This window comes from Artibeus jamaicensis, unplaced genomic scaffold (assembly GCF_021234435.1).
Source record: "Artibeus jamaicensis isolate MK-2021 breed Jamaican fruit bat unplaced genomic scaffold, CSHL_Jam_final contig_1132, whole genome shotgun sequence".
Lineage (NCBI taxonomy): Eukaryota > Metazoa > Chordata > Mammalia > Chiroptera > Phyllostomidae > Artibeus > Artibeus jamaicensis.
The window spans coordinates 947,828-971,429 of NW_026521221.1; the positions used below are offsets into that span (position 1 = coordinate 947,828).

Sequence of the window (23,602 nt, forward strand, 5' to 3'; positions counted from 1 at the left end):
TGTGGTACAAGAGGGTTTTAAGCCATGGTGACTCTTATACCTGCCTGATGTAGACCTTGGCTCTTTGAACCCAAGCTGTCATCTGGAGTGGGAAATTCAGAAGCTAAGCACTGTACCACTGCAAGGATTTTTACAGGAGTGCTTGACACTTCCCAGCAGGCAAGCTGTGGCTCCTGTCCTACTGAGAAGACTGGTGCCAACCACTGATCTATGAAAGTCTTTTGAGTCTCAATGTCAGGTTGAACCAAACACTACGGTGGACACTGAACACTGCAGATACAAAACAGATGAAATACACACACACTAAAGACCAGAGGAAAAATAGTAAATTTTTGTTCCGGGGAACAAATGCACTACTTAAAAATGACAATAAATAAACATTTGCTGCTATTAAGCCCTGGCTGCCGTGGCTTGTTTGTTTGGATGATGTGACTCATCATTCTATAGCCAAGGGGCTGCAGGTTTGATTCCTGGTCAGGGCACATACCTAGGTTATGGATTCAATCCCCAGCTGGGGCGTGTATGGGAGGCAATTGATTGATGCTTCTCTCTCACATCAATGTTTCTCCTTCTCCCTTACTGTCTCCCTTCCTCTATCTCTAAAAGCAATGAAAAAATATCCTCAGGTGAGGATTGAAAACAAAACAAAAATAATTTGCTGTTATTATAAATAAAATAAAGAAGCAATGTTTCTTCTCCATGTTTTCTGGTTATACTTGGAGTCTTTCCTATAGAAAAAGATGCCTTGTAATTCCTGAAGCTGTGCTTAGTTGAAAGGCATGATGAATGGTGCCACTTCCATCAGTTAATATCTGCAGTTTCAGGAGACCTTCAAAGAAGGGTGGAATAGCATACAGGAATCCAAGTCACAAGAGCTCTCCAATGTGCTAAATAGCCTCCATGTCTGTAGCAAGTGTCAAAAGTCTTATGCTTTTGCTTTTTTTTTTTTAACATTTTTTTATTGATTATGCCATTACATTTGTTCTATTCCCCCCTCCGTTCCCCTCCACCCTGCACACCCCTCCTCCATCATTCCCCCCTTTAGTTCATGAACACGTCTCAAGTTCTTTAGATTCTGTATTTCCCCTACTATTCTTACCCTCCCCCCTATTTTCTATCTACTGTCTATGCTATTTATTTTCTGTACCTTCTCCCCCCTTCTCTTTCTCCCACTCCCCTGTTGCTAATCCTCCATGTGATCTTCATTTCTATGGTTTACTCCTGATCTAGCTGTCCTCTTAATTTGCTTTTGTTTTAGGCGTGGTTGTTAATAACTGTGAGTTTGCTGCCCTTTCACTGTTCATCTTCTTTTTCGTAGATAAGTCCCTTTAACATTTCATATAATAAGGGCTTGGTGATGATGAACTCCTTGAATTTGGTCTTATCTGAGAAGCACTTTATCTGTCCTTCCATTCTAAATGAAAACTTTGCTGGATAGAGCAATCTTGGATGTAGGTCTTTGGTTTTCATGACTTGGAATACCTCTTTCCAGCCCCTTCTTGCCTGTAAGGTCTCTTTGGAGAAATCCACTGACAGTCTGATGGGAACTCCTTTGTAGGTGAGTGTCCCCATATCTCTTGCTGCTTCTAGAATTCTCTCCTTCATTTTAATCTTGGATAGTGTAATTCTTGGGTGTGCCTTGGTGTGTTCCTTCTTGGGTCCAACTTCTTTGGGACTCTCTGAGCTTCTTGAATTTCCTGGAAGTCTATTTCCTTTGCCAGAACGTCTCTTTTATTATTTGTTCAAATAAGGTTTCCACTCGTGACTGTTCGTTCCTCTTTCCCTTCTGGTACCCCTGTAATTCGAATGTTGGAACATTTAAAGATGTCCTGGAGGTTTCTAAGCCTCTCCTCATTTTTTTGAGTTCTCGTTTCTTCATTCTTTTCTGTTTGGTCATTTTTTCCTTCCTTCTGGTGTACTCCCTTGACTTGAGTCCCAGTCTCCTTTCCATTACTATTGGTTTCCTGTGCATTACCATTCATTTCAATTAGTTTAGCTTTCATATGTTTCTCTAATTTGTGACTAAAATCAACCAGTTCTGTGAGGATCCTGATCACCAGTGTTTTGAACTGTGCATCTGAAAGTTTGGCTATTTCTTCATCACTTCGATTTATTGGCTCTGGGGCTCTGAGTTGTTCTTGAGCCATTTTTGGTCTGTTTAAGTATGAGGAGTGGAGCCTTAGTTGTTTACCAGGGTGGGGCCACTCAGGTCACTGGTTTGTGATGCTGTATGTGGGGCCGGGATCAGAGAGGGAGCAATGGCGGTCCTCTCCACTCGCCCAGTCCATCCCACCTCTTGCCCCTGCATGTTTATTCGAGCGGAAATGTGTGAGCCCGCCGCCCTGTGCCGCACGGTCTCAGTGCTCACCTCTTCACTGGTTTATCTACGTGCAAATGCGTGACTGACCGCAGACGGCCAGCAGCGCCTCTTCCCTGTGTCCACCCAGAGCTAGCCCGCACCTGGGATCCGCGCCTTAGGCTGCTTGGGCACCACCCTCGTGGGGGATCTTTTTGGCCAACCCGCTCCGCTACTGGCTTCGCCCCTCTTACCGGTTTAGCTCAGCATTTCATTGTTTTTGGACTCCGTATTGTTGATTTTCTGTGTGGTTTGGTTGCGTTTATTGTTGTTAAAACTTTGTTATTTTTAGATTTGGTTGTGTGTGGACGCAAGGTGTTTCCACCTACCCCTCCATCTTGGTGAAAGTCCTATGCTTTTGCTTTTTATTCTTCTATTCTGTCACTCCTGGCTTCATTAGGACCTTCTTTTCTCAGGGCTTGTACACTAAAAATATACTTTGAGACACTTATCTCTTCTCCTTAGAGTGCATCTCAATTTTCTCTGAGTTTCATTTAGCTTTAAATACCCTTGACTGGGAAAGCCCAAGGACACTGTTTGGCTCTGATAAAAGTGGTGTTTAATGTCTGTGCTTCATGCCCAGTGCCAGGCTTGGGAATACACCTTCTCACTTCACTGCATAAAGTGAGCTTACATTAGCTTCCAAGAAACTAACAATAGTCCAGCTAGCTGTGAAATTGGATGGTAGAGAATTAGGTGAAATGTTTATTGAAAAGGCAGGAGACCTGCCAGAGGAATGTATGCATAGCTGACTTCAGGAAAGACTGAAGCCACAGAAAATGGGTTCATGTATCAGGTAGCTCCCAGGAATGGTGACAGCAATTTCTGAATACCCACTCTAGCCTTTCTATGAACTTGACCCTGATTCTCTGTGAGAAGTTCTCATGGTATACTTTCGTCATTAATTACTATGTGTACATACACTCATGAAATGATATTGGGCATGTGCCAAATGCAACAAGTGGTATGTCCTTTTAGGAAAGCAGTTTATTACTGTTCATGCTCCTGACACCATTACTGCTAACCTGGACATTTACCCCAAAAAGCAAAAGTAAACCAACAAAAGCACTTACATGACATTTTTCAAAGACCATAAATAATTATTTTTATACCTGGGGAATGCAAAGCATTTTCAGGTTATGATATAATGTTTTTTTAAATCTGTTTTAGGTTATCTGGTTTAGGTAAGATTAAATCGTAATATCTAGTGTTTATACAGAGTTTACAATATACTAGACAATTTAATGTGCTATGCACTTTACATGTATTAACTTATTTAATCCTAATAATAACTTTATTAGGTAGTTACTATTAAATTCCCATTGAGCAGATGAGGAAACTAAGCTCAGAAAGGTGAGGTAACTTGTTCAAGCTTCTGGCTTAACTGCTGAGTGGTGGAGACAGGATTCAAACTCTGACAGTCTGGCTCCAGAGCCTGTGCCCTAAACCTTGGTCCCATGTTCCCTCCAACGATGACTAGCAAATGGTCACAGTGGTTTCTAATTCAGGCAACACTCTTTCTACTCCACAGACTGCACCTCATTCTGGCAGATGAGAAAACTGAAAACAAGGCTGAGTGACTTGCCTATGGTCACATGACTAGCTAATGTTTGAAAATTAACTTTCTGAGTCCACTCTAATGATCTTCCTATTATTCCAGACTGCTGGGAATGAAAAGAAAAATATCTAGCTAAGAACAAAAGCAAATGAGAAAAGGCCTCAGGGAAATCAAGTCTAAGACCTTTAAAAAGATAAAAATCTCCCTCATCTCTTTGCTCTGCCATTAATTTTAATGGGACTCTGTCCTACTGGTACGGGCCCCATGTGCCCCTGGCAGATGACTGTACGGGTGGATCGGTGCCCCACATGGGAGACATCAGGATGGAGAGGAGGGGGCTTCCTGGGAGACGTGGTCATCACAGTGCACATCTGGTGTTCTAGGACTGGGTCAAACTCTGCATGTGTGATTCTGTTGTATATGTTCATGTGTAGGAATGACATGCCAATCAGCTGGTCCTACTGGAAAATGTAAACTGACTGAGTTAAGAAAAGAAGGTACTCTGAGAAAACTGAGCTTGCAGGGTGGTAAACTATGTGTCACTTTGACTAGGCTGCAGTACTCAGTTATTTAACCAGACACCAATCTAGGTTTTGATGTGAAGATATTTCGTAGGTGATCAGTTGGTTTTAAAGGTGATTGCCCTTGAAAACACAGGTGGGCCTCCCCAATCAGAAGGCCTTAATGATAAAAACTAAGGGAAGGAAACTGCCTCAAGGCAGCATTAGCTCCAGTCTAAATTTCCACCTGATCTGACCTAGCCAATTGCAGATTTACCAATCCCATAATTTCATAAGCCAATACCTTAAAATAAATCTCTATCTGCCTATCTTTCTGCCTACCTGCTCTATCCATCCACCTACCCACCTGCCTGCCTGTCTAGAAAGAGGGAGAGATTCTATTGGTTCTGTTTTTCTTTAGAACCCAGACTCACAGAAACATTTTGCCAGGATGGCAAAGTGCTTTGAGAATGTTGAGCGCACAGATCCACTTAACATTCAGATTATAAAAGGCAGCAACAGTCCAAAATTAAAGAAGAAAAGTTTGGCTGAAGAGACATAACATTACATGCCATCCTGCAAGCGGGGACCAGAACAAAAGTTCCTCTCTGTCCCCAGGTCACAACAGGCAGAGTTACAATCTCAGCACAGTCAGAACTTGGAACAGTGTGTATGCTGTGAGCACAGGCCCCAGCACCCATGAGTCCCTGTAGCAACACAGGGCAGATGGCAGTTAAGAACACACACTCATTTTTCTAGGGATTAACAGCAAGAAAAGGCATCCTGGGAATATTAAAAGAACCTCCTCCGTGAAAGGGGACAGTGACATCAAGGCCTCCCTTGTGTCCCGGTGAACACTGACAAACAAGGCACCTCTAATACTTCACCATGCTCTTGGTTCCTACTAAAATGTTTCTTGGGCTGGGGAGAGTTACCATATTTTGCCATGTATGGTGTGCACCCTCAGTTGTGTGCACATCATACACAGGATTATTATACCCATAGTAAGTAATAATTACACTTGTGTATAATATACATCCTTATTTTTCCCTAAAAAATTTGGGCAAAAAAGTGCTCAGTATACATGGCAAATATGGTATGTTCTAAATCTGATCTACTACCAATTTAAAAAATAAATGTGTCCTCATTTATAATAAACAAATAAAACAAAAAGAAACTCATAGACACAGGGAACAGTTTGGTGGTTACCAGAGGTAAAGGGGGCTGAGGGTGGGTGAAAGAGGTGAGGGTGGGTCAACTGTATGGTGATGGATAGTAACTAGACTTGACTTTTGAGGGTGATCACTTTGTAGTATATATATGGATATTGAATTATAATGTTGTACACCTGAAACTTTAGCAAATGCAAATAAAGTGTCTTCTTAAATATTTTCACCATCCTCATCACCATCTCCTGGCAGCCCCATCCCCTAAAGGATTGCTTGGGAGGCCAAGGGGGAAGGTGCCCAGCAAGTAATCAATCTCACCTTGGCTTCTGAAGTGGGTTCCAGGAAGCACAGGCGATTGCCAAGTCCCTCGGCTGCCAGGCAGAACTTCCTTTGCTCCTTGTGAATGTTCGCGATGCACTGGAGAACCACTTCATCTTCCTGCCATAAGAACAGACACACAAATAAGAGTCGCCCTGGTCTGCCTCTCCTTGCAGAACCAGGCCCCCAAGTCACCTTGCTGTATCTTTCTCAGGTATGCTGAGAGGCACATGCTTTTGAATACTAGATAAAGGAGACTTTTATTCACATGGCATAATTGAGTACCGCCCCTGATGTAGATAATGGTGTGAAGTCACTGGGAGCAAGTACGTGGAGTGAACATACTACATACATATACAGAACGGGCCTCTCTTCTGAGATGTCTACAGTGCATGCGCCCCAGGTGAGCAGATGATTTCAACACTTGAGTGACCATGAAAGCAAACCTAAACAAGCTCTCCTAATATGAAATCAAACAAGATGTGACTGAGGGAACAGAGACCACAGAAAAGGTCAGAGAGAAGTGGAATTCAGGGTAGGAAAGTGCTTTGTGTCGGGGGCTATGGAGGAGGCAAGAGTCATGTTTTGTTGGGGAAGGGGTGTATGTAGTGGGTGACACATCTGCCAGATCTGACAGAAGGAACCTAAAGGGTACCAGGAGATGGTTTTGGCATATTGTCAGGGAAGATTGAAAGAAGAAATTGAAGGTCAAGTAGAGGAGCCATTCTGGATTCCCAAGGAGGGGACCTCCTTTCTATGCATCATGCTCAGAAGCAGCCTCTTAAAATTGCAGAGACCTTATTTGAATGACATTTCTCTTGTTGATGATCAGAAACAAAGCTGTTTTCCATGTTCACTAATATACGTTCCTCTTGCACAACTTGCCTGAGGCTAGAAGGAAAACACTTTCCTTACCAATGCCTTCATTTTTTTTCTCCAATCTGTTAGTCCGTACCCTCTATCTACCACCATTTCACTTTGGGCTTTAAACCTCAGAAAGATTTCAGGTGTGGTTAAGTTAAAGGAGTAATGAGAAGAGCCAGATGGAAAGCTTCCTCCTTTGCTATAACTCTCCGGTTTCCCTGACTCATCCCCACAACCCGTGGTGTTAATGTTTGTCCAGGCAGATTAAATAGAAACAACATTTTCTTAATGGTGTCATGGAAAAATAAAATCCTTCTACCTGGTGGGAAGAGGAGTGATTCAATAGTACCCTACTCCAACAAAGCATGCGCTGGTGCCCAGAGATTGGTGAGGGGCTACAGGGATATGAAAGAAGTCACACACAATATATGAAAAGAAGAATGAGAGGAAGAAAAAGTTCTACGCTTATACTAGTACTGAAACGTCACTGCCCATTATTACTTTGAGTCAATAATAAATTCAAGAGCCTCTGACTCTAGTGAAGTCAGAATTCATGGTCTTCATTTGAACTGCAACCAAAGAAAACTCCAGAATATCATTTCCTTCAAAATGTGGGCTCAGTGAAAGCTGTGAGGAAGATGAAGTTTTTCCTCAGGTAGAGTCTCCCCAAGATCCTTAGGTGACCAGATGCCATACCATTCTCCTAAAGGGCATGGGTGATGGGCAGTACTCTCAGTTGTCAAAATGACTGAGGGGTGCTATGTGCATTGTGATGCAGAGGCTGTGTGAGATAAATGGTGTGTATATTGCAAGAAACACATAATTGAAACATGTCTTTGAAACATACAATTTTTCTGTCCAAAATGTCAAAAGGACCCCCTAATTAAAAAATATTAAATATCTACCACCTACACACAATTCACCAGTTCTTAAAAAAAGCCATTTGGAAACCACAGTGTGATTATGGGCCAGACTTTTCATGACCCAGTGAAAATTGAGAAGTTTTCTCTTGAGTACTGTATTTTTCAGACCATAAGACACACCTAGGTTTTAGAGGAGGAAAATAGGAAAAAAATTTTTGAAGCAAAAAATGTGCTAAAATATTTAATAACATAAATAACAATATTTCACCAATGTAAATGTACAGCTACATTCAGACTATAAGATGCAACCCCATTTTCCTCCCAAATTGGGGTGTGTGTCTTATAGTCAGAATAATACGGTATATGTCTTAGAGAATCTCTTTTCATGATCTCACTTTCCAAGTCCTTTCCAGCCAAAAGAGTGCAAAATACTGCAGCTTGACCCTGCACTAGCTGCCTCGAGTCTCTATTTGTCTTTGGAAACTTACCTGTCCTATAATTCACATCCTCATAACCTGGGCTGCCAATCAGCTAATCATGCAATAAACAAACCTGCCCTGGCTCAATAACGATTTGCTGAAGTACAGTCCAGCACAAGTGATTTCGTAGGTCATCACTCAGGGTGACACAGAGACAGGTGTGGGACTGGAAGCCAGATTTGCCATCTCCAAATACTTTCACTGTTTTCCACCTGCTGTCTTCAACTGTATGCTCAGTGCTGACCTGGCTACAGACACCACCTGGAGTGGCCGCCTGTACCTGCCTTTGCTCCAGAAAGCCACTATTAGCTCCACAAACCTTTGACAGACAGACATCTGGAGCCTTCAAGTGCATAAAACTGAAATCTTTGCCCAGATCCAACTGGGAATCATGAGATGAGCTAATTCAACCCATCTCATTACTTCTCTCATTCCCCAGTAAAGCACAGGACACCAGCCTTCCCAGGTACTGCCCTACCTACTTTACTCACCCTTGTACCAATGTAGACTTCCTCTTCTCCTGTCATCTATCATCCTTTCTGCTTTTGCTTTAAATCAGGCCTAGGAATGCCAGAGAATACCATTTCCAAGGAAGCCCCTTTAGAGGGAGGTTGCAAATTCTTCTATATTTGGTATTGCCTCAGAAGCTGGTGCTCTCCTAGCATCCCCCAGTGCCAAACTCAAACCAATATTTTTACTCAAATGCAAAAACTCTTATATTTTGAAGTAGGTGATAGTCAATGTCCACGTCTTCTTTGGTAATTTATTAACAGTCCAGTTACCACTTATCTGACATTTAATGACAATCAGAAAATCTGATAGAAATTTTGGTGTGTATTCAACATACATTTATTGATTACCTTCCAATGATGAAGCCTTCTGCTAGGACACTGCAGATCACACCAGGTTTTATAAGACAAGAACTGTAAATACTGTAATAATGGAGCCGATGGTTGAAAGGCCAGCAGACGGCCTTTCTCCACCCCACTCCAGTCATCATTTCAAGTAGCTTCAAGGTTTATGTGGACAATCCATTCAAAACAAACACCTGACCTAATTAGTTCTACTCTGTTTTAGTAACACACTATCATGAACATTCCTTGTCATTATCTATAGAACAATTCTAACTCTAAAATCCAAAATCAGCTTATCTTACTTTCTTATTCCATTACTTTTGCTATTCTTGCTCTCCTTTATCAAGACTACTGGTTCCTAAAGGGCACTGCCATCTCCATTGTTTCTGCTACCCCAGGAAGAACAATGACGGGTTTTTAAAAAAATTATTAAACTTATTGAGGTGACATTTGTTAATAAGATTATATAGGTTTCAAGTGTACAAGTCTATAATACACCATCTGTGTATAGCATTGTGCTCATCACCCAGAGTCAAGCCTCCTTCCATCGCCATATATTTGACCCCCTTTACCCTCTTCTACCTCCTCCCACCCTCCTTTTCCCTCTGGTAACCACCAGTCTTTTGTCTGTGTCCCTGAGTTTGTTTGCCTTGTTCATTTGTTGCTATGTTTTATATCCCACATATGAAGGAGATCATATGGATCTTGACTTTTTCTGAAGAATGATAAATTTTTTAGAAAAAAATAACACAACTCTTGGGTTTTGTTCCACTAAAAATATATGGGATTTTTTTCTTTTGTAATACATTTTTAGCTTGTTTGAACTTGGATTTCACTGGAACATCAACAAAATTTTCCCTTTTTTTTGTAGGACTCACAGCAGATTCAACCCAGTCAGTATCAAATAACTAAAGAGAAGAAAGTTATAGGTCAGAGGAACCATAATCAGTGGTAGGACCTTTAGACCTAGACTCCATCTTTAAGGTGAGGGGTGCCGATCCAGGAAATAATGTGTTTAAGATCATGAAGGTTTTTTTTTTGCCTTCTACCATGTAAATCAAAAGGTCCCTGACTGAATTCTAGAGTGCCCCCCACCCAGTTGAGTTCTCCCCTGCACATCTAGACTTACCTTTTTTTAATTCCTATTACCTTACTGTCACCTGAATAAGTCTTGCCCAGCCCCCACAAAATGTTCCCTCTTGAAACCCCTTCATCCCTTTATTCAACTCTGCTTTCCTGGTTTAACTCCCTTTCTGATGGAGCCTTCCCATGGTCTCTTTCTCCTGCAGCCTGTAAATGTAGGGATCACCCCTGAGTAGGTCCTTGTCATTTTCCCTTAGCAATCTTCTCCATTCTTCAGGTTTCCAGTTCTACTCTCAGGAGTTGTAATGCTCTTTCCCTCCATCCTAGTGGTATTTTAAGGTTCCAAACCTTCACCTATTCCTAACTACATCCATGGACTTATGAACACCTCAGTATGTCCCAATGCACCAAAAGGCTTCCTTTTCAGTCTGTGTTTATGCTCCTTATGTTTGTTAGCGACACATCCGAACTCTCAGCAACCCAGGTTCAAATGTCATCTCCTGTCTGAGTCTTCCCCCCTTCATCCAACGGCAAATGGGCCAGAGGAGGGAGAGTCTGGAGGCCTAGAGACCAAGACAAGGCTATTACAACACCAGAGGCACAGCTCTGACCTTATCATTTTCTTGCTGAAAATACATAATGGGACTCTCCACTAACCATATAACACATACAAACTGCTTACATGAGCATCTGAGGACATTTGCTTTCCAAACTATTTTCCAAACTTCTTCCCCACAGAACTCCTTGGTCATCTCAACTTCCATGCCCTTACTCATGAAGTCTGTAAGTCTAAAGCTGCCCTGATCTATTCTATTTTCCATGTTCATATATTACCTATTCTACCAAGCTTAGCTCAAATCTCACATTCTTTCATGAAATGCAAGAAATCTTTCTTCTCTCTGAACTTTTACAGCAATGTCACCAGACTCTTGCATTATGGTTATTTACTTGATGCCTTATCCCCACTATATTACATAATTTTGAAATGGCTAACATTTACTGACCTATGACTATCTGACAGGCATTGTATTTTATGCACAATAACCCATTTAAGCTTCAATTAATACTATTGTGTAGGGACTGCTGTTATCTCCACTTGACGAATGAGGCACCCTTGTAAAGAGCAGTTAAATGACTTGTCTCAGATCTCATAGTGCCAAAGGGTAGAGTCTGGTATCCAGGCCTGGCTGACTCTATCCATATTCTCCCCGCTACTCCTCTCAGCTGCCCTTGTGGCCTTTGAAGGCAGAGCCCGCATTTGCTTCATGTGTACACCCATGATGACACTCACTGGCATCGTGTATATCTGGCTATAATTTACTGAAGGGTATCTTTTACCTTTTAATCCCAGTTAACTACAAACCCTGTTACAGCAGAAAAGTGCTTCCCCATCCAGGCTGGGAAAATAATGTATTTGGTAAATGCATGTTGACTGGGACATGGAATCAGATTAAAAGAAGAGACTTCTCTACTCTCAGCCATATACCAATAGTTATTGTAGATAGGGTCACTGTTTCATTGATGAGTCAGAACTGAATTAAAAAAAAAGAACGGATATTGACATTAAAAAAGTAATGAGGAATAAGCAATAATGAGCCCTTGGGGTATATTATAAATAATACTACTAACCATTCTATACTGGACATTCTGAGATTTCCCCCAATTTAATTTAATATTCAAAACAACACGACCATTTTAAGAATGAGGAAACAAAAACTCAGAGGAATTAGGCAATTTTAATGAATGAATATTTAATGAAGTCATTGCCTTATAAGGTAGGTACTAATAAAAATACTCTCTACATGGAGATAAAGAGACTGAGGCATGGAGAGGTTAGTTTGCCTAGTGCCACACTGCATGTAAGTAATAGACGCTGGCCTTGAACCTTGGACTGTGTCAATCAGAAGCCAGTCCCCTTTACCACAGTGCCAAACTGGCTCTTACCAAGAGACTGACCTTCAAAATAAGTCTGAATTCACACCTTCCTGACTCTGAGCCATGGTGAGGGTGCCGATAAAAATAGATAGCCCCCAGTCCTCTCACATGGCCATGCAACACTGAAAAGTAACCAAATCACAGAGCACAATGCCAGAGAGAACAGCCAGGGAGCTACAAGTTCCTTAAAATAATATTTTTCGTGCCCAATGACTACCACACTTGAAGGAGAAAACATCATCCTGAAACTTCTAGCGGCAGGGGAAATTTACTAAAATCCAAGGTATATCATATGTCAGCATCCCTCCAAGCTATTCAGTACACAAGCGCCAGCTATTCCTGTCACAGACTCAGCTTGTGAGGGTGTTGAGTGATTGTTCCTGAACAAGAATATAGCCTTTGGCTCTCTTTGCTTAGATTTCATATTATCATCACAGGCCATCTCAGACAAAGTCAAGTTTTTTCTATAGTCCTCCTGGAGCTATAGAACTTCTAACCTGAAAATGAATGGAGCTTGCCCGTTCTATCCCTGTTGCTTCTTTCTTATGCCCTGGCTCACAGCCCCAGGGCCAGAATGACCATGTTAGCCATCTCTGATTTGGTGACTGGGGGCACTCTGATTCTCCCTCTTCTCTCTGGGTCATTTGCAAAGAGCTCTTTGGAACAAAACAAAATGGCTGATAGTCCTATTTAAGGTAGGACACTAAGCAGCTGATGACAGCCCTATAGTTAGATCTGCACATCACTGGTACCAAGAAGCATGTGAGCAAGGAGCACTGGGAACAGAGTGCAGGCCAGTAGATTTCATGGGTCATGTTTAAGTATAGATCTTGCTGCAGAGAAAAATCCATAGCCATTTATTGATTTAAAAAAGATGTGTCTCAGCCACTCATCTGAAAAGTCAGACATGATTTTAGGAAGCTGATACTAGACATGGGTGAGAGAGTTCATTTTAAGGCTTTACCCAAAAGCATCTCTTATTTTTTGGGATGATGAGATTACCCACAATTGTTTACAAGAATTAATGACACTGATGGTCTACCTGTATGTTGGAAATATCAATCATTTTGATTGATATTAGATTGATTCTTAAATTCTGAGCTCCTGGGGGGCAGGAGCATCTCATTTCTCTGTGAATCTTCAGTGTCCAGCATAGTGCCTGGTACTGAGTAGCAAAGCAGAGATATTTGTAAAGCTAATAACATAACTGTATATTTAAAAAATAACTAATAAAGTTAGCAAAAATGCTTATGCATTAAATTGCATAATAAAATCCCCTTTTACATTTTCTTACCCGTAGTATCTGGATGTCAGCCTGGAAGTAGTCAGGATTATATAAAGGAACCTATGATACCCTGTTTGCTTCCACAATGGCCCAGGGGACATACAAATATTCTTAATAGTATTTAGAAAATTGTGAAGCCAAAGGTTATAGACTGAAGGAAGAGGCTAACTAGTCCTACATGCAGTTCTCAGAGACTGCCATTATGCTGTGTCCCTGGGACGTTTCTGGGGCTTCGCTATTGCTGTTGTCTGTGTTGGTGTTAGTACAATGAAACCTTTAGAAATCCTTCTTGTTTTTTAATCTGTCAAAAATTAGGGATGGCTCCCATTTCTGGCTCTTTACTATTCACTGATGGTTGCAAAATTCAGTAAAACAGAAATTTCAGAATTCCAAGAGATGAAGTTAATAGTTTATTATTCTTCTCTTCTTTAAATACTTGACTCATTGGCTTATAAGTACATTTTCTTTTGCTTGCATTTTCCTCCCATATAGTTGCAGTTCCTTCCCAGTATCTCTGATTGGCATATCCTTACCTTCCCTCACCCTCTAATGCCATATAGTGCTCCAGGACTATTCCTCAGGGTTTTCTTCCTTCCCTACACTGCTCTCCCAGTGATCTTATTTGATTTCATGGCTTTAAAAACCATGTGTATAGTGATGAATGCAAAATTTGTATCTTTTGCATAATTAAAAAATTTGTACCAACTTCTCTGAAGTCCAGACTCACTATCTCCAATTGCTTTTTTAATATCTCTAGGTGAGTGTCTAACACACATTTCAAATTTAATACGTCCAACATCTGGCTCTTGATCATCTCTCCCAAGTATGCTCCTCCTGTGGTGTTCTCTATCTTAAGACATGATAACTCCATTCTTCAGGTTGCTCGTGAATTTTTTTTAATTTAAAACATCTTAGAGTCACAGTGATCCTATTCTTTCTCACCTCACATCCAAAATAAATCCTATGTATTCTGCATTCAAAATGCATCCACTTGGATCACCTAGCTCATGCCATCATCACTTGTCGTTATTATTGCAATCACCTCTGAACTTGTTCTCCACTCACATTTGTTATCTACACTGTACCCAGAGGGGACTTTTAAAATCTAAGTGAAATCATGTCTGTCCACTACTCAATACTCTCCAGTGACCTTCCATCTTACTCAGGAAAAAGGCAGAATGCTTACTGTGGTCTGTGAGATCCCCAAAATATGCCCACCTTCCTATGATCTCTCTTCCATCATTCTTTTGCTTGCTTAGTTTCAGCTGCACTGGCATTATCCCAGAAGCTCACATCTTTGAAGCATGACCCTTCCTCAAACCCTTTGCCCAGAATGCTCTTCTGCCAGATACCTAGGGAAGCAGGGCTCCTTCCTTCACTTCCTTCAGGGGTCTGCTCCATGTTACCTTATTAAAGAGGCCCTTCCTGATTATCCATATAAAGTTACAACCCCATTCTCTCTCTATACTTCTTCTCTTGCCTTTTTTCCCATTTAACACTTGCCACCTAAGAATATATACTTATTTTTTCTTATCTCTCTCTTCCATTAAAATGTAACCCTTACAGGCACTGTTTTGCTCACCACTACATCCCCAATGCCTAAAACAATGCCTGATACATAGTAGGCACTCAAATCATTGTAGAATAATGGAGAAGTCATTTTGTTTCCTATTAAATAGAATGACCACAAAAACGTATTAATTCATTAATTTATATGTATTAGTAATACGTATAAAACGTATTATACTCTTTCATTCCTTCATGGAAGTGACCAAACAGTCCTGAGTCTCATCTGGAGCAGTCTGCTATGTTGGGGACTGACAGACAAAAGAGGCATTTACAGCCTGTGGGAGAACCCTTTCTGCTCCAGGAACCAGAAGCAGTGTTCTGTTCCCTCTTTTTTAACTTTTCCCATTCCCCAGAAAGCAGTTTAGGGTGTGATTATAAAATCTACTCAGCTTCTCCCACTCCTGGTTCCCTTTGGAACTTGCAGGGAAGAGCCTTTCCTCACATTGATTAGAGAGACAAGCAGGCACTAGGGCTTACATAGGCAATTAATTCCCTGTCTTACATAACATGCCACTACCTGACATGGAACAACGTGGTGTCTACAAGTCTTCCTAGAAGAAATGGTTGTTAGGATTTTGTATTCTCATAGGATGGAAAAAGAGTGATTTTGTTGGTACTAAGAGATTTCAGGTACCATAAGATTTTTTTCCTTTAACAAATAATCCATTTCATCAAGCTCCTACACAAAGGTTTTGTACAAAATTATAATGTTGGTACTTTGAATACTTTTCTCCTACCCAATGAGAACACACCAGGAGAGTGACCACACCTAGGTGCTTGCACATACTCCTTTGATTTCTTTCTCCTTTAGGCATGCCAGCCGGGTGTGAGGAATAAACGGGAAAAAACCCAGAACACCGAAGCAAATCACCATGTTCCATGTCTAACTTCAGAAGCAGCAAGGATTGATAATAAACTTATGGCAGGAAAATTTAGGGCTCCGGATCTAACACTGCTCTGAATGTAACTTTGTAAAGGAGATTTGATCAGAACACTTCAATTTCCCAGTTTCATATCATAAATGCTGATGAGTTTGCACTGCATCTCCATCTTGATGCGATCTAAGCACCGTGACCCCAGAGAGACACAGAGAGCATCCAATTCTGATTCTACTGCAGCACCACCGAGACACCTTGACAAATTGAGCAAGGATATCTGTATTTTTATGTTATCAGAGCTACTCTTTATTTTTAAATCAATTTCCTTTACTTTTATCAATGGTTCTGGGACTTTTGGCTTCTAATTTGAGGCATAACTCATTCCCTGGGCCATGCAAGTCATCTGTGACAGCCCGCCCACATTTAGCCTGATTTTCTAACAATATCTATGTTCAAAGGGGTGAAACATGGTACCATCCACTTTTCTTGCTAAACAATAAAGTAAGTATGTATCGAGATTCATTTTTACTTCTTTTAGGCAGTGCTTCAGACAGGGCTGTTTCTGGAATTTTCTCCTTTAAGATTTGTGGAAAAAGTAAACAAAATTAAACACCTAACATGTAGGATGCACTCAGATACTCTGTATATGTGCATAATCACTCCAATGTACTGATAGATGTAAAATTTAAAATGAAAGCAAGAACAAAGCAGCCAGCAATTTCCACATAAAATCTAACAGCTAGGGAACACTGTACCTTTTTCAAAAAGTATGCTTGATGAAGTTAGTAGATCATAAAGAATTGCTTTTTTTCCTTTTGTTGATTAAAAAGAAAAAAAAGAATTGTATGGGCTGACATTTAGATGGGTAAGTCTTTAAAAGCAGGTCCTGTAAAGGGAAATGAAGTGTCTTTATAATGTAATGGTACATAAAGCCTTACGAACCGTCCAGGACTAGATTCTTTGAAAAAAATCATCTGTTTCTTCTAGCTTCATTCAGAACTAAGTCACGCATCTATTTAAGAAGTATTTGCATGCCTACTGACACTTCACATTCTGTCTCACGGCCTGGGGTACAGTGGTAAACAAGACAGGCTCGGGATCTTTCCTCCTGCAGCTCCCATCTAAGTGGTTGACTATCTTGTTTAATACACATACTGACACTGACTTGTGGTTTTCAGAGATGACGATACAATTGAAAACCAGAAGAATCTAAGACAGAGACAAAAATGCAGGGAGGGATGTTTGAGCTACATCTCTTTCCACCTGATACCTTTTATGTTCCAGGAGGGGCTCTTGTGTATATGTTTCTATTCTTCCCCCTCTATATTGTAATTCTTAGATTTATTATTTAAATCCCTTTTACCAGAATTATTCTGCTTAGAAGGCGAAGATTTGTTTGTCTTGTATTCCTAAAGCCATATGTCGAACATGTAACAAATGCTTCTCGAATTAAAAGAATGAAGGTGAGAGGGAAGATGGCGGCATGGTAGGAGGGAGCAGATTCCACTTCCCCCTACACATGGGAGAAAAATCTAGCCCATCTACTGAAGAACAGAGCAAACAGCCAACGATACCACAGCATATATGAAAAATAGCAGATCAAAAATTGTAGTGGATACTGGAAAACAAGATGGTAAGGAGAGTGCTTCAGGACAGTAAGGGTCCAGGGATCAGTGTAGGGATCAGCGTGGGGATCAGCGTGGGGATCAGGGAGGCTGCAGCTCCAGGCCTGGTTCACTGGGTCTGCCACAGGTTCCTTGGAGGAGAGCTGGGTAAAATAGCTTCTTCCCTGGCCAAACAAGGTTTGAGCAGCACTAGGAGAAACCTGGTTGCTTGAAGTCGAAGAGAGGGGAATTAGGACTAAGTGGCAAACACACAGGAGCCATGAGCCTCCTCAAGAGGCCGGGAGCACACACCCAAGGCCTGGTGGAGAGGTGCCAGGCTAGCTCTGGGAAGAGTACTTCGGAGGCTTACCAAGTATTGAGCAGGAAGGGAGAAAAGGGATACCAATCACCTCTCAACCTGCTGCAGTCAGCAAGACTCAGAAAAACCTGTTTGGCCAGTTTGAAACCAGCAAAAGGTGTTTTGTTGTTGTTGTTTTGTTTTTTAAGTAATTTATTTTTTAATTCTTTTTATTTTTATATCTCTCAATTCCTTTTGTTTCTTTTTCTTCTTTCTAGTTTTATTCCTTTTTCCTTCCTTTCCAATTTTATCTCCTCTTCCTTCTTTCTCCTGCTTTTTTCCTTTTCCTTTTCTTTTTCTTAAATACCCACAAGTGAGACAAAACCTAGAACTGTGAAGAGACCAGAGTTGGACCCAAAGAGGGGGCATCCCAACAGCTGAGACAGTGAGACAAATTTCACTTTGCTATTACAGAAAACCTGCAAGTTATTGCATATTTGTATTATTTGTGATTATTCTTACATCTTTTATTTTAATAGTATTTTTGTATTTCTTTTCTGTATAGTATTCTTTGCTTGGTTTGTTATACTGTATTGTTTGACAGGTTTCCCCTGTTCTCTCATTCATAGTGTATTGCGAATTTATTATCTTTCACTGCACTTGTGTTCCATTAGCACATTACGCGAGGTCCTATACTTCCTCGTCTTGTTATCCAGATCTCATAGATTCTGCCATATGATTGTTGTTCTAATATTATTGTAAATAATAGATATCTCATACAATTGTAAATACTACATAACATCCCATCCCAGATCTTAGCCCACTTCATGGTTTCCTGAAATCTATTACCTTAGTGGTTAATTCTATTCTCTCATACATTATACCTATTTACTATCTTTTATTCTCACCTTACCTCAGAGTCTGACTTCCCACAATCTCACTGCTTTCTAGATACAACTCACAATCCTTCCCTCCCCAACAAGAGTCTTATCTTCTTTCCATCCTTTCTAAAGAGTGGCTAGTTGGGTGGAATATCATGGTTAACACTATACATAGCCAAAGGATTTCCTATCTCTTCTCTACTGGCTGCTACTATATGTCATAGAATGCTCTGTTGCTGTTTTAAACCATTTTGCCTTTCCCCTCCAACTGATCACAAAAAATAGTAGGTGAAAGCTATGAACACCAGGATACCCGAAAGAGATTGCACCACTGAATTTCACAGGTATTCTACCACAGAAGTTCACACCATAAACCCAGGAAGCCAGCACAGATCAATTTCAGAAGCTGAGGCTAACAAGAAGAGTCACACAAACAATGGGAAGACAAAGAAACAATCCCCAAGTGAAAGAAAAAGCAGAAGCTTCAGAAAGAATGTTAGATGAAATAAAGGCTAACCAACTATCAGATATTGAATTCAAAGCACTGGTCATCAAAAAGCTCAATGAGCTCACAGTGAGCACAGTAGAAGGAATCAAAAGCAGGATTGATGAAGCAGAAGATCACATCAGCGAGCTGGAGGACAAAGTAGGAAAAAACACCCAGAAAGATCAAGAAAAGAAAAAGAGGCTCAGAAAGAATGAAGAGGGGTTAAGAGAAATGCAAGACAATATGAAACAACAATATCTGTATAATACGAATACCAGAAGGAGAAGAAGAAGAGCAAGGGATAGAAAACCTATTTGAATAAGTAATGATGGAAAACTTCTCTAATTTGATGAGAGAAAAAATCACACAAATCCAGGAATCACAGGAGTCCCAATCAAGATGAACCCAAAGAGGCCCACTTCAAGACATATCATCATTAAAATGGCAAAATTCCAAGATAAAGAGAGAATCTTAAAGGCAGCAAAAGAAAAACAGGAAGTAACAGACAGGGGAGCCCCGATAAGGTTAGCAGCAGACTTCTCAATGGAAATACTCCAAGCCAAGAGAGAATGGCAACTAATATTCCAAGTAATGAGAACCAGAGGCCTGCAACCAAGGCTACTTTACCCAGCAAGTCTTTCAATGAAGATAGAAGGCCAAATAAGGAGCTTTCCAGACAAAAGAAGTCTAAAAGAATACACCTCCACCAAATCAGCTGTGCAAGACATGCTAAAGTGATTGCTTTAAGGAAAAGAGGGAGAGAGAGGGAGAGAGAGAGAAACACAGGTACAAAAATGGCAATGAATAAGTACCTATCAATAATAACCTTAAATGTAAATGGATTAAATGCTCCAATCAAAAGACACAGAATAGCTGCATGGATAAGAAAGCATGGCCCACACATATGCTGCCTACAGGAGACCCATCTCCAGACACAAGACCTACACAGACTAAAAGTGAAGGGCTGGCAGCAAATTTTCCAAGCAAATGAACAGGAGAAAAAGCCAGAGTAGCAATACTTGTATCAGACAAAATATACTTCAAAAAAGGGGCCATGAAGAGAGAACCAGAAGGTCACTTCAGAATACTCAAGGGAAGAATCCACCAAGAAGACATAAACATTGTAAATATAAATGCACCAAACATAGGAGCACCCAAATATATAAAGAAAATCTTAGAGGACTTCAGAAAAAATATTGACAGCAACAAAATTATAGTAGGGGATTCTAACACTTCACTGTCAAAAATGGACAGATCTTCCAAACAAAATATCAACAAAGATACTGTGGCACTGAACAATGCCCTAGATGAAATGGACTTAACTGATGTATATAGAGCCCTTCATTCCAAAGAAGCTAAATACACAGTTTTTCAAATGCACATGGAACATTTTCAAAGATAGACCACATGACAAAACACAAAATGAGCCTCAACGAATTCAAGAAAATTGAAATCATACCAACCATTGTCTCCAACCACAAGGGACTGAAACTGGAAACCAATCCCAAGGGAAAAAACCCAAAACACTCAAAATTATGGAGATTGAATAGCATGCTATTAAACAATGAATGGGTCAAGAATGAAATTAAGGAAAAAATCAAAAAGCTTCTGGAAACAAACAAAAATGAACTCACAACCCAAAATTTGAGGGACACAGTGAAGGCAGTTCTAAGAGGGAAGTTCATAGCAATACAGGCCTACCTAAAAAAGATAGGAACATTTCAAACAAATAACCTAACCCTACATCTACAAGAACTCGAGGAACAACAACAAAGACAGCCCAGAGCAAGTAGAAGGAAGGAAATAACCAAGATCAGAGCAGAATTAAATGACATAGAGACTACAAGCACAATTCTAAGGATAAATGAATCCAGGAATTAGTTTTTTTTTTAAAGATAAACAAAATAGACAAGCCTTTAAGCAGACTCATCAAGACAAAAGGAGAGAGGACAAAAATAAACACAATCAGAAATGAAAGAGGAGAGATTACAACTGACACCACAGTAATACAAAGAATTGTAAGAAATTACTATGAAGAACTGTATGCCAAGAAATTTGAAAACCTAGGTGAAATGGACAAATTTCTAGAAAAGCATAATATTCCAAAACTCAATGAAGAAGTAGAAAGTCTGAACAGACCAATAACAGCAGATGAAATTGAAGCAGTAATCAAAAAACTCCCAGCACACAAAAGCCCTGGACCAAATGGTTTCACAAGAGAATTCTATAAAGCATTTAAGGAAGAGTTAACCCCTATTCTTCACAGACTGTTACAAAAAATACAAAATGATAGAAGACTCCCAAGCTCTTTTTATGAAGCCAGCATCATCCTAGTCCCAAAACCAGATAAAGACACAACAAAGAAAGAAAACTTCAGGCCAATATTGCTGATGAACATAGACACTAAAATCCTCAACATAATATTGGCAAACTGCATCCAGCAATATGTTAAAAATATCATACACCATGACCAAGTGGGATTCATCCCAGGGATGAAAGGATGGTTCAACATTCACAAATCAGTAAATGTAATACACCACATAAACAAAAACAAATACAAAAATCATATGATCATATCAATAGATATGGAAAAAACATTCGATAAAGTACAGCACCCATTTATGATAAAAACACTCAGCAAAGTGGGAATCAAGGGAGCATTCCTTAACATAATACAGGCCATATATGAGAGACCTACAGCCAACATCATACTCAATGGGAAAAAACTAAAAGCTTTTCCACTAAGATCAGGAACAAGACAAGGATGTCCACTTTCACCACTTCTATTCAATATAGTATTGGAATTTTTAGCCACAGAGATCAAACAAGAAAAAGAAATAAAAGACATCCAAATAGGAAAGGAGGAAAGAAAACTGTCACTGTTTGCAGATGACATGATAGTGTACATGGAAAATCCTACAGACTCAGCCAAAAAAACTGCTCGACCTAATAAATGAATTCAGCAAAACAGCAAGATACAAAGTCAATATCCGGAAACAAAGGCATTTTTGTATGCCAACAATGAAACATCAGAAGCAGAAATCAAGAAAAAAAATCCCATTCGATATAGCAAAAACAAAAATAAAATATCTGGGAATAAAGCTAACTAAGGAGGTAAAAGACCTGTATGCAGAAAACTACACAGCCCTGAAGAAAGAAATCAAGGAAGACACAAACAAATGGAAACATATACCTTGTTCATGGATTGGAAGAATTAACATCATCAAAATGTCCATACTACCCAAAGAAATGTACAGATTCAATGCAATACCTATTAAAGTACCAATGGCATATTTCACGGACACAGAACAATCACTTCAAAAATTTATATAGAACCATAAATGACCCTGAATAGCTACTGCAATTTTGAGAAAGAAGAACAAAGTAGGAGGGATCACAATACCTGATACCAAACTGTATTACAAGGCCGCTATAATCAAAACAGCCTAGTACTGGCATAAGAACAGGCATATAGACTAAAGGAACAGAACAGAGAGCCCAGAAGTAAACCCAAGTCTCTATGGTCAGTTAATATTCGACAAAGCAGGAAGCAACATAAAATGGAGCAAAAATAGCCTCTTCAACAAATGGTGTTGGGAGAACTGAACAGCTACGTGCAAAAAAAAAAAAACAAAACTTGAGCACCAACTTACACCATACACCAAAATAAATTCAAGGTGGATAAAAGATTTAAATATAAATATTTTAAAGTTCTACAGGAGAACATAGGCAAAAAAATCTCAGATATTTCATGCAGCAACATTTTTACTGATATGTCCCTTAGAGCAGGGGACATAAAGGAAAGAATAAACCAATGGGAACTCACCAAAATTGAAAGCTTCTGCATGGCTAAAGAAAACAGTATTAAAATAAAAAGAGAACCAACTGTATGGGAAAACATAATTGCCAATGATACCTCAGACAAGGGTTTAATCTCCAAAATATGTAAAGAACTTACATGAGTCCACTCTAAGAAGACAAGCAACCCAGTTAAAAAGTGGGCAGAGGACTTGAACAGACACTTCTCCAAGGAGGACATGCAGAGGATCCAGAGACATATGAATAGATGCTCAGTATCACTAGCTATCAGAGAGATGCAAATTAAAACCACAATGAGATACCACTTTACACCAGTCAGAGTGGCTATCATAAACAAAGCAACAAACAACAAGTGTTGGAGAGGTTGTGGAGAAAAGGGTACCCTAATCCATTGTTGGTGGGGTTGCAGACTGGTACAACCACTATGGAAAACAGTATGGAATTGTCTCAGAAACATAAAAATCAACCTGCCTTTTGACCCAGCAACTCCACTGCTAGGATTATATCCTAAGAACCCTGAAACACCAATCTAAAAGAACCTATGCACCTCAATGTTTATAGGAGCACAATTTACAATAGCCAAGAGTTGGAAGCAACCTAGGTGCCCATCAGTAAATGAATGGATCCAAAAACTATGGTACATTTATACAATAGAATTCTATGTAGCAGAAAGAAAGGAGGAGCTCCTACCCTCTGCAACAGCATGGATGGAACTGGAAAGCATTATGCTAAGCAAAATAAACCAGGCAGTGAAAGACAAATACCATATGATCTCACTGTTAACAGGAACCTAAACAACAAA

The 23,602-nt window shown here is 40.0% G+C and overlaps 1 protein-coding gene across 1 annotated transcript in view; it reads right to left on the reverse strand.

The window, feature by feature from the left end:
• RYR3 (ryanodine receptor 3) overlaps positions 1-23,602 on the reverse strand; it is a 514,231-nt gene that overhangs the window by 341,069 nt on the left and 149,560 nt on the right. The window contains exon 2 of the mRNA XM_053665407.1: positions 5,902-6,021. Within this exon, the coding sequence (XP_053521382.1) occupies positions 5,902-6,021 (120 nt within the window). The remainder of the gene's footprint in view (positions 1-5,901; positions 6,022-23,602) is intronic.